The sequence below is a fragment of the Bremia lactucae genome, linkage group LG8, assembly GCF_004359215.1.
Source record: "Bremia lactucae strain SF5 linkage group LG8, whole genome shotgun sequence".
Taxonomy (NCBI): Eukaryota; Oomycota; class Peronosporomycetes; order Peronosporales; family Peronosporaceae; genus Bremia; species Bremia lactucae.
This window is the reverse complement of record NC_090617.1, coordinates 4,553,242-4,569,365: the sequence shown is the minus strand read 5'-3', so window position 1 is coordinate 4,569,365 and position 16,124 is coordinate 4,553,242. Positions and strand designations below refer to the sequence as shown.

At 44.4% G+C, this 16,124-nt stretch overlaps 1 protein-coding gene across 1 annotated transcript; it reads right to left on the bottom strand.

The window, feature by feature from the left end:
* Window positions 1–14,793: 14,793 nt before the first annotated feature.
* CCR75_005519 (uncharacterized protein) lies at window positions 14,794–15,072 on the bottom strand (the record flags this gene model as incomplete). The annotated part of the gene is made up of 1 exon (XM_067963600.1): window positions 14,794–15,072. One exon carries the CDS (start codon window positions 15,070–15,072, stop codon window positions 14,794–14,796), a length of 279 nt encoding a protein of 92 aa, XP_067815772.1.
* Between the last annotated feature and the right edge of the window lie 1,052 nt (window positions 15,073–16,124).

Below are 16,124 nucleotides of genomic sequence, written 5' to 3'. Positions count from 1 at the left end.
TGGACTTATGCTGTTCCACAGCTTGAAGAGCTTCTTCTCCTTCCTCAACGAGGCTTAAATCAATTGGTTCCGCTCTATTAGACGGATCCCATGTGCTCGACGTACTTGTTTGGTAGACAGGCGTGCTAACGCGAGCAGACTAAAAGTCAAACTCGGCGCGTAGCGCTATGGCAACTGCCTCTTCGAACGTAGCCGGATGAGATCGGAACCATTCCGTCCGGGCAACGCCCTATCGAGAGCGCCCATAAAGATGGTCGCTACAATTGTTTCTTGCACCGGGTCTTGATTCATAGATGCAATAAGAGTTCTCAACTCCTGGACGAGGACTTCGTCAAGTCCACTAGGGTTCTTTTACGCTGTCGAGTCGGTAGGAGCCGTGCTTGCATGCGAAAAGCCTGATCGGGCGGTGCAAACATGCTCGTCATTTGCAGTTTCAGCGATACCCATACGAAAAAAAGCGTCGTTTATGGACGTGCTGTACGATAGTGCCCATTCCATGGCTCTACCTCCAAGTTTGGAATTGGCCAAAGCCACATTTTACCGTTCTGTTAAGAACAAGGCGGAACCAATGGACATTTACATCTGCTTAATCCAAAAAGGGAGATTTTCTTTCTCTTTTTCCTCTAATGTTTTCACATTTACAGTTAGAGGGCGAGCTCTCAGCTCTGAGTTAGGTACAGAGCTGTACCGAGTTAGCATATATGCCACTGAATGGTCCTGTAACTGACCGATCAGGGAGGCTTTGTACCGCATTAAGGCTTTAAGCCTTGCATGCAGGACATCTAGTCCCCAGAAGATAATAAATTCTACATGCTCAAGCCTGAATAAGGTCTTGATCTTATCATAAGCGGCGCGTTGCGCTTCTGACAATTCTGGAACCTCTTCCATTTTCGTGAGAAATAAGTCTTTAAAGACTCAGGCGTATATTGACTACGAGTGGTACTAGGTGCAGCGGAGCTACCTCGCTCCTAAAGTCAGAGGAAGACTTTCAGACTCAGAAAGTCACTTAGTTCTGTTGAACTAATGAATTTAACAACTCAGGGAGTCGTACAAGCTATAAAAGCTTAAGAAATCCTAGTTCAAGGGATCCAGGGGTTCGTAGAACCAAGTGGCAACAAGTGCCCAAGAGTATATACCTTAGAAAGGCTTCTATCTCTTACAGATTAATGCGCAAGCCTTAGGAAGGCACTTAACGCTTTAATATCAAAAGGGGAACTGAACTTTATTTAATTATTACAATCTAAGAACGTACCCTTGCTAATTAAAATAGATTTTGGCTGCCAGATTTATATCTGGCGGCGACCTCATTCGTTACCCATAATTAATGGCATTTATGTAACTAACTATTTAAAGATTAGATGAAAGAGTACTTTACCCATAAAATTAATGTACCACAACAACGGTTCTCCAACTTATTTGTGCCTCATTACACATCTCATCATCTGCTTCATACGATGTATGGGCGAGGCGTCTGTGCACACTCCAACTTTCCCACTAGCCAGGTGGCATTTTTCTACGACATTCGTGTTATGATCAATAAGTTCTCTTTTCTTCGAACCTGTTGCCACAGGTTTTTCTTTGATCTTTACGATGCACTTGTCTTCAGTAATCTCGACGGATATGTCACGCGCAGTCGCGACTATCACGAAAAACAGGTTCTTGTTAGAATCTTTCATTTGAATAGTCGTCTTCAAGCGTGCATTTTTTTTCGACCGCGCCACACGCGTAGTGCCACAGATACGAGTCCAAGACTTTTAGTTGTGTGCTCTTCTTTGCGCTGAATGCATAAACCCTCCGAACTTTCTGTCGCTTTGCACCCCACGAACAGTTCGCGGTCCTTACGCATTATAGTCGCCGTTGTCGATAACCCATGCACTGCTTGAAACCGATTCCGCTGTAAGAAAAACAGCGTTTGATTGATCGTCGTCACTTGACTTGTCTCGTCTCGTCTCTTGCATTGGCAGCCTCTCGCGTGGTGTCCCATCTTACCAGAAGCAAAGCACATCCCAGACGGTGCCTTGGTTCTACATTCGCACTGCTTTTCATACTAATATTTTTGGTTCTTGCTGCTTTGTAAGCAGTTCCGTAACTTCCTCGATGACTTCGACTCTTCTGACACACTTCTTTAGCAATCTTCTTGCTTACGAAATCTCCAGAACTGAACGAAGCGATCGACATTCAAAACGCTTAAATGAGACATTCGTAAGAAGCGGGCAAATTTTACAGCATGTCGCGCTAATGTCTTACTCGCGCGGCCGGCAATTCGCGCTCTTTATATCCGTAACCATTTTATCGAACGTCATGACGTGCTCGGTGATATTTGGCTACGCAACCGAAAATACGCAGAATTCTCCTAAAAGCATAGTCGGTTTGCCATATCCTGGTCGATGAAACTTCTCTAGTGCCAACCACGCCTCCTCTGCACTTGTTGTAGTCACAACATGCATGAGCTGCGAGTTGTTGCTGTTGAGAAAGATCGCTACGTGCTCCTGCTGCTTCGTTGACTTTGATACGGGAGCTTCGTAAGTGATCGCTTATCCCAGTCCAATCTTCATAAGGTATTTTCAGATTGAAACTCCACAAGCATAGTTGCTTCCGTCGAGGGATTTGACTTTGACGCTTGAATCGTTGTTGGTTGGGATCATGAACTTATAGGATGTTTATTGTTGAAGAGTATTTACTTGAGGCCGAAATTGTACACCCAAAATTGAGTATATCAAGTGAGAGTGTTATTTGTGAGTGAACTGATTCACGTCCATTCTTTCCTACAAAACATTACTGATCATTCGTTCCTATCGTCAATTGGTTTGTGTTATTTGTGAGTGAATTGGTTTACGTCCATTCTTTTCTACAAAACATTGCTGATTATTCGTTCCTATCGTCAATTAGTTTGTATCCACATTACATATGCTGTAAGTCATAGCAGAGAAACGGGAGACGTCACTATCTGACAGGATAGCGCGGATGATACTAAAACCATACACATTGTATACAAACACTCAGCTAAATTATGCAATAAAGTATCCTTTCCTTCATGTGCACGTATGTAACTTCAGAGCTGCAACATCACCTTCGACATCGTCATGTGAAGCCGAGTAACGGACGAAAAAAAGGCTGAAAAAAGAGCCAACGCGCTACTTGAGCGAGCACAAGCAAAGAAAAGAAAAAAAACATTTTTGAGTGTAGCAAGGGGCTGTCAAGACGCACATTTTTAATGCGGTGTAATGTCAGCAGGTACTTAGAGTTAGTCAGTAAAACGTAAGTCGATCAGTCGTGGCAGTTAACCTGTACATCGATCTGTAGGAAAAGTGCACACATTTTCGTTAAATCTAACTCTTCGGATGTTTGCTATGTTAGGCGGGCACTTCTATATCAACCACGCTCTACTTCTAAACGCAAAGAGAATATTGTGTGACCTTCTTTATTCACGTGCAGCGAGGTTATTAATGGGAGCCTATGCGACCGCGCCCAACGAACTAAGCAACTTAGTACAAGTGATGTCACGGAAGTGGTTATCCGGCGTCGTGCACACTTGTTCACGAGGAAGTAATCTTAATACTCGCTTAATTTTAATCGAGTTACAAGTTACACCGGAAAGCTAAGCTAAATCGCTTTTGCAACAGCGATGGCCTGATATGGCATCAGCTGGAACCTTGTGATCCCTTTAAAATCTATGTTTCCCATTACACAGATCTCAATTTGATGTTACTTAACGAGCTCCATGATGCACTATGAAGTGGGCGTCTAGGACGTTAAGAGATATTTTTGCACATGTCTGAGGATGTTTGGTGACATACCTATATCTATGGGCGGTCAATTATAGTCGCTCTTGCGAGCGGTGCTATCGCACAAAGTTTGCACCGACCAGCAGTGCGCCACTGAAGCCACTGCCGATTCCAACGGATTGTCGAAAGTCAGTAAGTCTAGACTTCATTATTTGCATGCCGCCTGACCACAAGGATCGGGCGGGGTTCGTCGCCTTTGTAGACAGACTGAGCAAAATAAAATATTTAGCAACATGTGAAACATCGATTACAGGCAAGGAGGCAGCTTACTTGTTTATAAATCATGTATACCGACTGCACTGGATGCCCGAGTCCATAGTATCGGACCGGGATCCACGTTTTACGTCAGTTTTTGGCGATATGTGTTTAAGCGGCTAGGTAGCAAGCTCCACAGGGTGACCATAGATTATTCCCGGACCGATAGCCAAACAAAACGTGTCAATCGGGTCATGGCAAATTTATTACTCACGATAGCGACTCCCAATAAACAAAGTAAACAATTGCCCTTTGCGGAGATCGCTATAAATAACAGTGTCCACCCCAGTACGGGTGAGACACCGTTTTATGTTAACGGACTACGCCATCCTCGGACGCCAGTCTCATATGTGCGCAGCCCGAGCCTTAGTGGAGGATGGCTCCTCACTGTGCTCAGAGCAAAAGAAGGACATGGTTATGTCAATATAACGATGACCCGTGAGGGTATCATCTCAAAAATAATAACTTGCCCTTGTGACCCTGCCGGGTCGGCAATCGTAGTATGGAGTCACGGCAAGATATGCCTGTGCTCCAGATCAATAACAATGTTATCATTACGTCCTATGACCTACCGATTAGTGGTGTCATTGGCAAGTAAATGTTAAAAGCGTGAGCGAAGCTCAGCGCTTTCTGGATGAGCAATAAGCTGTCACACGAAAAGTCCGTGACCGGTGGCAGCAGGATAAACGAATATACTGACTGAAATGGTCGCAAGAATAATGAACGCTTTAAAGTGAGAGTAAAATGTACTAATAAGCACTGCTACCCTACCTATAAATGCAATTCTGTACTACCTGGAGCTACTTCAAAATGATATCCGCGTTTCATTGGGCCGTTTACGGTGGTAGAAGAGGTTAGAGACCTAACTTAAAGGCTCACTTTTCCCCGGTATATGAAGACGCACCCTGTATTTTACGTAGCAAATAGGAGAATCAGGGGCTTGAAGCGATGAAGAACGAAATGAAATCGTTAGAAAAGAACAAGACGTGGGAGCTCGTGTTTATGCCGAAAGGATAGAAGGCTATCCGATGCAAGTAGGTTTTTCGAATTAAAGGCAACTTGATCAATTCTTTATTCAATTTCAAGGCGAAGCGACTTGGCATTGATTACCTGGACCGATTCTTTCCAGTGGCTCGGAAAGAGTCCGTAAATACTGCATAAGAAATTGCCGCGATTGAGGATCTCAAACGGACAAAGTTGATGTGGATAAAGCATTTCTTTACGGTGAAGTCAAACAAGATATTAAAATAGGTCAACCGGACGACTTCGTAATCTTGTACAAACCAGCTTAGAAGTATCCTTTTGGAAAGGGATTGTATAGAACGAAGAAAGCTGTACGTCAGTATAATAAAACGCTTAATCAGCACTTAGAGGGTCAAAGCTTTGATCGTTTTGTGGCAGACCCATGCGTGTGCGTCGGAAAGGCTTAGGCCGAATACGGCGTTGTTGCCATATATGTTGACGAGTTTATTTTTCAGCAAAACCGTAGAGCATATTGAACTGATCAAACGCGCATTGATGAATTATTCAGCACTATACACGATTGTGCGGTGTGCAAGAAAGCGCTATACTTAGTGAGATAATAATATAATAGATTCAGTAGTAGTTTGAACATCGTATCGTAGAGAACTAAATCTTTCAATACACTTTTACTTTTCCTTAATTTGAATCCTTTGAATTATCATTAGCAGCCAAAGACCCTAAGCTTCTAGAAAGCTTCCTCTGTTCTTTTGTGTACGTGAAATTTCGAAGTCCTCTCCTACACTGAAATCTGTTTAAGATTTGTTAGTACTGATCAGTACTAGTGAAAGGTGTCCCATTACACGTAGCACTTGATAAAAATTGCAGCTTCCTCGACGCAAATCTATGACACAGTTTAGCACCCGTTTTAAGGCTCGATATGTCGGCTTAAAATAGAGCGCCAATGTACTCGAATCTGATTAAACAGGAAATTGTTAGCGATGAAGGATGATTTTCCCTTTAAATTAGCCAGTTATGTAGACTTACATCAAACTGAAGGGATTTTACCAAAAAACTGGGAGGAGATTAACGATTCCTTATTAACAATAAAAATAATAACGTACCAGTTCATTCGTTGATTTGAGTTTACATAATCAAGTCGATCATTACTAGATGGTGCGCAACGAAGCGCTATACTAGTTTGATATTACTAAATTAAAGGAAGTAGATAAAAGATCGTTACGTAGAAACGTTGATATATTTTTCTTTGCCTATACAAAAGCCTTCGTATTAATCTGTAGCGGCTAAGACTTAATAGCTACTTAAATTTTTATCTACATGTGTGGGTACGTGAAGCTTTGAGGCACCTCAATGCTTACTGTTATTAGTGTAGATGGGCTATTACGGTTATCACTTCGAAGAAAGGTGCCTCGTTACTAGCTAGACCCTTCTATGCTTTAAAATTGCAATGATTTGTATACGCTATCAATCACCATAAGTCACAGCGTCATCTAAAGAAGGTCTATGCTTGTAGCGTTGTTACTTGTGGCCGAGACTGTAAGATCAAAATTAAGTATGTGTTATTTGTGAGCGATTTGGTTCACGTTTATTTATTCTACGAAATGTTGCTGATCATTCGTTCCTATCGTCTATTGGCTTGTAATCACATTAATTTCTTTCTGTTGTAAGACGTCACTATCTGGCAGGATAGCGTGAATGATACTTCAGTTACACACATTATATACAGACACTCAATCAAACAATGCAAATAAACTATCCTTTCATTCATGTGCACTATGTTATTTCAGATTTGCAACATCACTTTTAACACTTGCTGTGCTTGTCCTCTGGAAGCGCCTTTGTCAGCCCGTCGGCCACCATATCTTCCGTGGGCTTGTACTTCAACTCAAATACCTTGCGTTCAACTTTTTCACGTAAGAAGTGAGACTTGATATCGATGTGATTGGTTCTCAAATGGTAGACAGGGCTCTTTGCTAATGCAACACATCCTTGGAAATCTTGTCATATCGTAGTGGATCCGCTCTTAAGGAAACTGCATGTCCTTCAGCAACAATTGAAGCCAGACCGCTTCTTGAACTACGTTGTAGAGACACCACAGGTGAGACCATCGCACTCACTCGTCGGATATTCACAATTTTGTGGACCAAGACATTCATCAGAAGACCTCTGATGAACGAGAGGTAGGCGCCATCACAGCTTGATGCTGCCAGTTTAAGCATGGCTCCAAACGATTGGCGGGGTTATCAAAACTTAAATAAACCAATCAATAGAGGTAATGTCCATTTGCATCAATAATACCAAATTTGATATTATTCGAACTACTTAAGTCAAAACTAATAACGATAATTTTCGTAATTCTTTGTTTATTTCATCTTATATGAAATGATAATTGTCATTCCTCTTATAGGATATAGTACTTATGTGACGGGACACATTGTTACTCAACCTTCCCCCCTCAACCCAACAGTCACTACAGTGACTGCTGTATAGGTGACAGGAAAGGCTATTAAGTTTTTCTGAAGTTTGCATTATTGCTTCTAATTTAGATACCGATTTCGTATTATGAATAAGATCAAAGTATTGATTTTATTTGCATTATGCTTTTAATCAAATACATTTTAATTGCAATGTTGATTTGACCAAAATCAAGATGGCGACAAAAAAAGTCTGTGCGTCAGGCCCGTTAGGCCGCTAAGCTGGCAGCTGCACGGATCAGTGTAGCTGTCAGTGATTGGAGGTGACTGGGGTATGTCATCTGTTGATGACATTGCCTGCTATATCAATTATACGTGACTGGTCCAAGTCACCGTCATCGCCCGACTCAGTGCCGACTATGAAGGCCGCCGGATCACTCGGGGCCAAGTCTGATAAATCTTTAGGGTCATACGTGACAATCAAAGAGGTTATGGCAAGGTTGTTTGACTCGTCGGACCACTTTGGTGGGGAGCCATCTGATTATGACTCCATGGGCGATGATAAACGTTAAGGTGCGTCACCAAGAACGAAGTGATCAAGAAAAAGAGATGGTGCTGCTGGTGCTAATTTGCATCACCGGGAAGGGAGTGATTCTAGATTCGCTCCAAGGGCCAAGTTAGCGTTAACATTATCATGAGCCAACACGAGAGGGATCGCAAAACGTTGCGGTATGCTCCTGAAAAGAGGCCTTGGTTGCCTTCTAAGGCAATTGGTCCGGTATGACCAACAATCAATATCATATTCCGTTATTCGACTCAACCAGGCTTCAGAAACCTGGTGAGGATGAAACGGAAATTCTTCACCGATGCCTTTTCCGGCATCGGTGGTCCACTTGTAATCGGGCAAAGGATGTCAATTCTTTATCCTATGCTTATACAGCCTTTGTATAGAATGAACAGAGAACAGGCTGTGAGGTCTGGCTTGACAAGCTAAATACTTTTCGTGAGCGTTTTGAGAAACGGATGCACGCTACACGCTGCACCGTTTGTCTAGAGAGACGGGAATACCTTACCTCTCATGGAAACCTCATCTCTTAGCTGTTTTAAGAGTGCCAGGAAACCCCCCGATGGAGGACACTCATCTTTTACGAGATGCGTCAAGGGATTCGGAACCTCCAATCCTTTTACGAGAGCGCAAAAAGCGCTTGTTCTCTGATGGACCTTCTCTCAAAGAGGGTACGTCTCGTCGTACTGCAGGACGAGACCGAAAACGTCCATCATTGGTTGGAAACCTCATTCTCAACTATCATGCGAGAGTTGATACCCTCACCAACAAACGAGATAACTGATTTGAATCTTCTTTTCTTCAAGGTGATTCATGAAGCTTTCAGCAAGAAAGCATTTCTTACCCGAATCCGTCAATTGATGTGGAGGAGGGAGGAATCGGGTGCGCCTCGTTTGAAGAACCCGGATCAACATTGTGATTTGAATCACACCCTTTCCTATTTAAGGAAGGATCTTGAACACGAGCAGTCCCGTCGCCGCGAGTTAGCGTTGATGGTTGATAATGTTTCTCGTGACCGGTTGAGAAATTGTGCGCAAGTTGAGACGAATCAACTGGCGAACGAAAGAATACACCAATCTTTTAAAAGAGCTCTCGTCATAAGATCTCTTCCTTGAAGTAAAGAGTGGATCGTCTAATTCATGAGAATCAGACTGTGACCCGAGATCATAAGGCTTTGGCTCGGGACCGTCCGAGTTTGGTGGATACCCTTGACCGCTCCAGTGTAATCTGGTATCGGAAGAAGCCTCATACTGATAAAATGGTCGGGGACCCTTAAAATAAACCATAGGATGCGTACGCATACTATAAGGCAGCTCGATCGTATATCCACTTTTTTGGCGTTGTCGTACGTGAAACGGGCCGATTTGCATGGGCAGTAATAAATTACTGCCCACATTCGTCGCTTCATGTTTTGGTAGATATACGGTAGTCAGTAGGACTAGGTCATTTACATTACATGAAAGTATGTTTGCTCTATCCTTCCTTCCCTTAAATAAGAGTCACTCTCATACAGGGTAGGTATACGTGGGTGGCGTAAGCCATTCACGATCAACGGTGTATGCTTTGTAGAAGTATGCACTGAATTGTTGATGGCAAACTCTATCATTGGCAACAACTCGCCCCAACTCTTAAAAGAGTGGACGTATCCACGAAGTATCTCTTCGAGAGTACGGTTTGCACGCTCCGTCTGACCATCTGTATCAGGATGATCCGAAGTTGACATCTTTAATTGTGATCAAAGTGATTTAACCACTGTTGGCCACAATTACGCTGTGAATCTAGGGTCTTGATCTGACACCAGTTCACGGGGTAACCCATGGAGTTGAAATATCGTGTCAACAGAGACACGAGCACAACCTTAGGCTGTGATCGACTCCGCGACGGCAGCAAGATGCACCAGCTTGCTAAAACGATCAACAAAAACAAGAATACCATTATTGTTGTGGTTGTCTTCGAGGAATCCGAGGACGAAGTCCATAGATACGGACTGCCAACACAATGCCGGAATATCCAGAGGTTGTAACGGAGCGCGAAATAAAGCACTGACTTTACCTGTCGACAAACTTTGTAAGCACGTAGATAAGAGCCTTTATGACGTGGGTACGATGTACTTCATTGTCCGATTTTCCATTCATGGCTCTGCTAGGAAGGGAGACATCATCAAAATAACTCGGTCAGAAATCCCGCACCGATCTTAACAGATTGGTTACATACCCATAAAATTTAAAAGGGGGATTACTAAGTCTCTGTGGCAAAACTAACCACTCCGATAGCATACTGCTTGAGATGCTTTACTGCTGTAAATGGGATACCTTGATCTCGCATAAGGATCTGATAGAATTTATCCATTAGATCCCTAGACGACAAGATAGTACTCTTTGACACATCTTGTTCACGCATAAGGATCTGATAGAATACTTCCTTCAGATCCCTAGACGAAAAGATAGTACTTTTTCACATACCATCTATGATTACGTCTTTTCTTGGTATCGCGTTTGAGCTGTCACCGTTGCAAAGTGCATGCATGAACAATGTGCCATCCTCTTGTTGCTTTACGAACACAGAAGGTCGGAGAGCTATGTGGGGAGGTTGACTTCCTCACATGGCCTGCTGCCAAGCGATCGGCAAAGAATTTGTCGATCGCTAATACTTGCTCATGAGGCAATGGCCATTGCTTCATGACGCATTATTTCGAACCTGGAATAAGGTCGATTTCGGGTCGAGTGCCTCAACCCTGAGATAATTCGCACGGTACTGATTCAGAAACGACATCCTTGAATTCCTTTAAATCCTTATAGAAAAGGTTTGTCTTCAAAGACTCCCAGGGGGATGGGGACGTACAACGTTCAATCCTAGTCTTCTCATCGAGAATACTTTCGTTTATCGATGAGCTGCTAAGAACCCATTCGTATTTTAGTAAATAAATGACTATTGCTGACCGAACATCGACCACGTAGTTGTCATCTGTGACAAGTGCGCATATTTGCTTAACTTAACCACCACGCAGATCACGCAAGAAATGTTTGGGTCTAGCGTTGACAATTAAATTATCTCCGAAGTTAACTTCGCAGAGGCTACAAGATCAAGTGTTTAAGCGCCTACACTTGATCCATTGCTTACTCAGACGTTATTGTCTCAGTTTCATCTCTGGAACTTATCTCCAAAGGTACCTAGTAACCTTTGACCGCAGGTTTCCAGGATTTATTCTTACAGATTTTATTTGAGGATTATCCTCCCGAACTGCCTCGAGCTGTGGTTGAGCTACCACAGCGAGATCCTCTACGATCGACTCTTCAGTCGATTTCGGATTTTTGCTCTGTCTCTTACAGACAGGCGTTTTAAACTTTCTTGGATGTTGCTTTTTAAGCAAAAATTACTGTTTAGTACACTCAACTTCTTCGAGTGGTCGAACTTTCGAGGCTGCCTGTACTTGTGCACAGCCGTCGGTAAGTATGCCTTGTCACAATGGTGGACCTTCGTCGCTGCCTATCTTGTGCACAGCGGTCTGGATATAACTGCACAGTGTGTTGGGCATTCATACTGATGTCTTGCGCAGTCATGCTAGCGACCGGCCTACAAGTTAGGCCATCGCACTCACTCTTAAAACATCCACACGCTTTGGAAAGCTCCAAGTCGTTCATCAGTAAGCCATCTGATGAACAAGAGACAGGCATCGTCACCGCTTGATGCTGCCAATTTATGCATGGCTCGTACTTTCTGAGCCATGGTAATCCAACGGATGACATCAAATTTGTCATCCAAATCTAGTACGATGAAATCATCATCGTATTGTCTCCCCTTTAACGTGTATTGGCTACCAACTACACGTTTGTTTACTGTTACAGATGCGTCTGATGCTAGGCGCGCTGTCATCCTCGTTAGAGGGATATCGCGCTCAATAAATTTGAGTTTAGCGATTGGCGTCGAATAAAATTATTCGACGCCCCACAATCGACTAGTGACTTGAACAGCAATTTATTTGCCGCTTTTAATTCAAAGTGATGATTTTAAGCTCATTCCTTGGGGCAATTACACACAATGTTTGTGTATGAGGAGCAACTTTCGTCAAAAGGCCTGCAGATCCTTTTGACGTTGCTAGATCAGTAGGGCGCTCCGCACCTTCTGACCCGGCCGTTTTTGGCGATCCGCCTCGCCATTGCGATTTCTCAACAGCGTCGGAACCGCATCCTCCGCTATTTCTCGCGAGAGGTCGGTCTTTTCGATCAGTGTTCTTAGGCACTGGCCATGAGGCACTACACTCATAAGCGTAGTGGCCCATTGTTTGACAACGATAACATTTCTGTAATCGTTTGTAGCTTGAAGAGCAAGATTTCTCGCTCTCTACATACGACAGATCCATTCGCTCTGTACCTCCGTTTTCTTGACGTCTCGGTGGACGATAAGCACCAGAGTGTTCAAAAGCCTGTTTAAGATAGTCCTCCTGTTCCGGTATTGAAATTGCTTGGTTTAGTGAATCTATTTCTAGCTAGAACTGGTGGGTCTTAACATGACCGTCTGCAAAACCTTTAATAAACAGAGTTACCTGTGTTTTCCGTCAGTTGGATGACTTACGATACAACTGAGAAGGTATCATGTATGTTAGGCATTGGGCATGAGCGTGTAGATCACGCTTGACCTGCTTCAAATCCAGGAGCGCGACTCAAGCCCTGACTCTGACACGTGGCGGCTTAAATTGTCTGAGTCGAGTCTTAAAGACCTCATTCGACCCAAAAACTAATGGGTCGTAGAGCTTGAGCCCAAAGCCCAATATTTGGAACATCCGGCTAATTTGGACATGGGAAATTCTACTTTCGTCGAATCATCACTAATACGACGAGACTCTATGGCGTCGTCTTACTCGACCAACCATATCAAAAGGGACTGCCTTACACTTAGAGATTTCGATCAATAAGCTTTTAGGTTGACGCGGAAGTGTCGGCTCATAAGCAGCACGTAAATGCTGCTGTCCTAGCAGTTCCAACTGTTGAGCACCTTGTTCTCTTAACACATCCGCGTGTTAATAGCCTTGCTAATGAAGCAAGGTATCTTATTCTGGAGTGCCGACGAGTTCATGTTGAATAAACTCGGCTATGGCCGCATGCTGTTCATCTCTGCCCAGAGTGGACAGCATAGCTTCAACGGCTGGCCGCCTTGGACCGAGCTCATTTATTCGAAATCTTATCATTCGAAGTCATTTAAATGAGAAGAGCTCTCACGCGTTGGGTGATAACCTTCTTGAGGGGCTGGAAAGCTCCCTCCTTCTTCATCCAACATGGACATGTTGAATGGAATGTGCGTGGACCGTTGAACGGACTACGAAGTGCATTATGGTGTAACAGGGCACCTTTAAATAGTACTGATCAGTACCTACTAACCTTACACTGATTGCAGTATAGGTGAGGTGCCTCAAAACTTCACGTACACAAAGGAACAGAGGAAGGTTTCTAGAAGCTAAGGGTCTTTAGCTACCAAAGGTAATTTAATGAATTAGAAACTAAAGAAAAGTAAAGCTGTATTAATATAGTTAGTTTCTAACGCAACGATCTTCTATCTACTACTGAACTTATTATATTAATACCTAACTAAGTATAGCGCCTCCTTGCGTATAGCACAATCGTGTACAGTAACGATTGGCGGGCTTTGTTAAAACTTAAATTGACTAATTAATAAAGCTAACGTCGTATTTCATCGATGATACTAAATTTGGTATAATTGGAGCTATAAAAGTCAAAACTAATAATGATAAAAATTTTGTACTTCTTTGTTTATTTCATCTTATAGGAAATTTTCAATGTCATTTCTTTGATAAGAAATAATACATATGTAATGAGAAACCCCATTATACTACAGACATGGGGGTGAGACTTGAGTAGTCGAAATGCGCTAAGGTCTTGATGGACACCTTTAAGAGAGCTGGACGAGATCTACAAAGACTTGTATCATTAGTGATCAGCCCTGGACACAAAAAAGGCAATATATTGGTCATCAGGTGATTACCAAGACTAAGGAGACCAACTTGCAAAGTACTTGCGATATTTTTTGTGTATATGGAGCCATATATTGTGAAAAACTATATGAATACGACATGTTCTCACGTAATTCTTGGCCCGGGTCTTGCGCGGCAGCTTATCAAGATTATTCGGCACAGTGACAATCTGTTTTTTTTTTAAGAAAAAGAGTTGTAAAAGCTGGTAAAACATTGAGCAAGGAATATGGCTGCTTTGCGCTTAGAAAATTGAAATTGTTATTCTTGCTCACTATAGATCAAACGGACAAATGAAAAAGAATTTTGCTTGAAGCGCCAATTTGTCGCCGACTCTTGATTGACAACTAAAGTTTGATGAAATAACATCAGGCTGCTCCCCACGTGATCCGCCATTGTGTTGTATTCACGGTATTGATGTTCTCACCTGGCGACAGCGATATCGTCGGCTAAGGCTCGTGCATCTTGGTGAAGTAACGCCAACGATAATTTGCGACGAGAGCGATAATTTCCAACCGATGCAGCGACAAATACAACAGCTCGCACGCAGCTGAATAAATACATATAACTGGAACCGGATCTTCGGTAGCCGGAGAACGTTCACAGTCACATCTCAAGCAGAGCATAAAATGTTCGGTAGCTCCATGCTGAATACTTTCTCGAAAGTGCCAAGACACCGCCATAGAATTAAAGCGATGTCCGCAATGCCTTTGCAGCTTCAGAAGACATGACTTTCTATTGCGCCGGCTGGCCGAGGGCGGCACCCTCATGTCGAATCAGACTGAAGTTCACCGGCATCATGACCGGACGTTAAATTGCTGCGGCACGACGCTCTCGCACTACGACGCAGGCCAACAGTGCGACACGACCCGAGTGCACTCCATGGCGGCCTGCAGCCGGGCGGCAACCCGCTCTTGCGTCAATCCTGTCCGCTTCGGAGCACACCCAGCTCTCACGCGCATCGTGCAGCATTGGGTAGGAGAGCATCGATGGCGGCCGCGCCGTGGAGTTATGCAGAAGATCATCGCCAGACGACAACAACGACAAGGTTAACAGCAGCGTGACAGGCGCGTGACAGCGAACGACCATTGCGTCGTCTCACGCGGCGCAGGCATGGTCGAGTGGAAGGAGTTACGGCAAATACTTACAAAGTTCCCTCCGGTAACTCGGACGCTGTATCGACTTAAGAGCAACAGCTTCCGTGTTTGGAACTGGGCAGCGCAGGACAGGTCGTGCCCGAGTCCCGAGTGCCCCCACGGCGTCTGCGCACACGCCAGTCATGCTCTTTGGACCTGTCTTGCAGCGCAACGACATTGGCAACATCTCTTGGCACTATGGGGTCGCCTCGACGGCGTCGACGATGCTGACATCCACGTTTGGGTCTTCGCTCTCGAGCTGCCAGAACAACCGAGCAACGCGTGAAAGGCGGCGCAAACGTCACGAGTGACAGTCTTCGCTGCTGCGAACAAACTTTGGCGCTTTGAGGTAGCAACAATGGCTCAGTCGATCTGAACCGAGCGGCTCCGACGCATGAAAGACCCGAACTTGTCGGCGGATGCCCACCGAGCACTCACATAGACTAGCTTTCTGCGTGCGCTTGCGCGCTTCCGCAGTTCGACTTACTAACCTGGTGGCGGCGAAGACGGACGGTTGAAGGTTATCATGAGATCAGTGCTCGCGGATGCTCTCCTAAGACATGTCAAACCCGCTCCACTGCAGGCCTTGCCATTAGGTGGACAATCAGATGTTCTCTACCTGTTCTTCTTCGACGGATGATCTCGCGGCAACCCGGGCTCAGGCGGCTCCGGGTCGGTGATTCTTCGAGTAAACGTCCCAACACACGCAGCGGCGATCACGTGGGTCGCGTGCATGGCATACAGCGCGAAGACGACAACGAACAACCTTGCAGAGTACAGCGGACCTGTCCATGGCCTCCGACAAGCGAAGGGGAGCGGCTTCGTGCCACTGCACGTAGTGAGCGACAGTGCGATGGTGCTCTTACAGCTCCGGATGCACCACTCTCCGCCAAGCCCCACCTTGCAGCACTCTATCGCGAGGCGAGAGCATTCGCAGACAACGTCGCGGTCGCCAGCTGAACCATTACTAGATGGGAAATTGTACGTCAGTGCGAAGCAGAAACG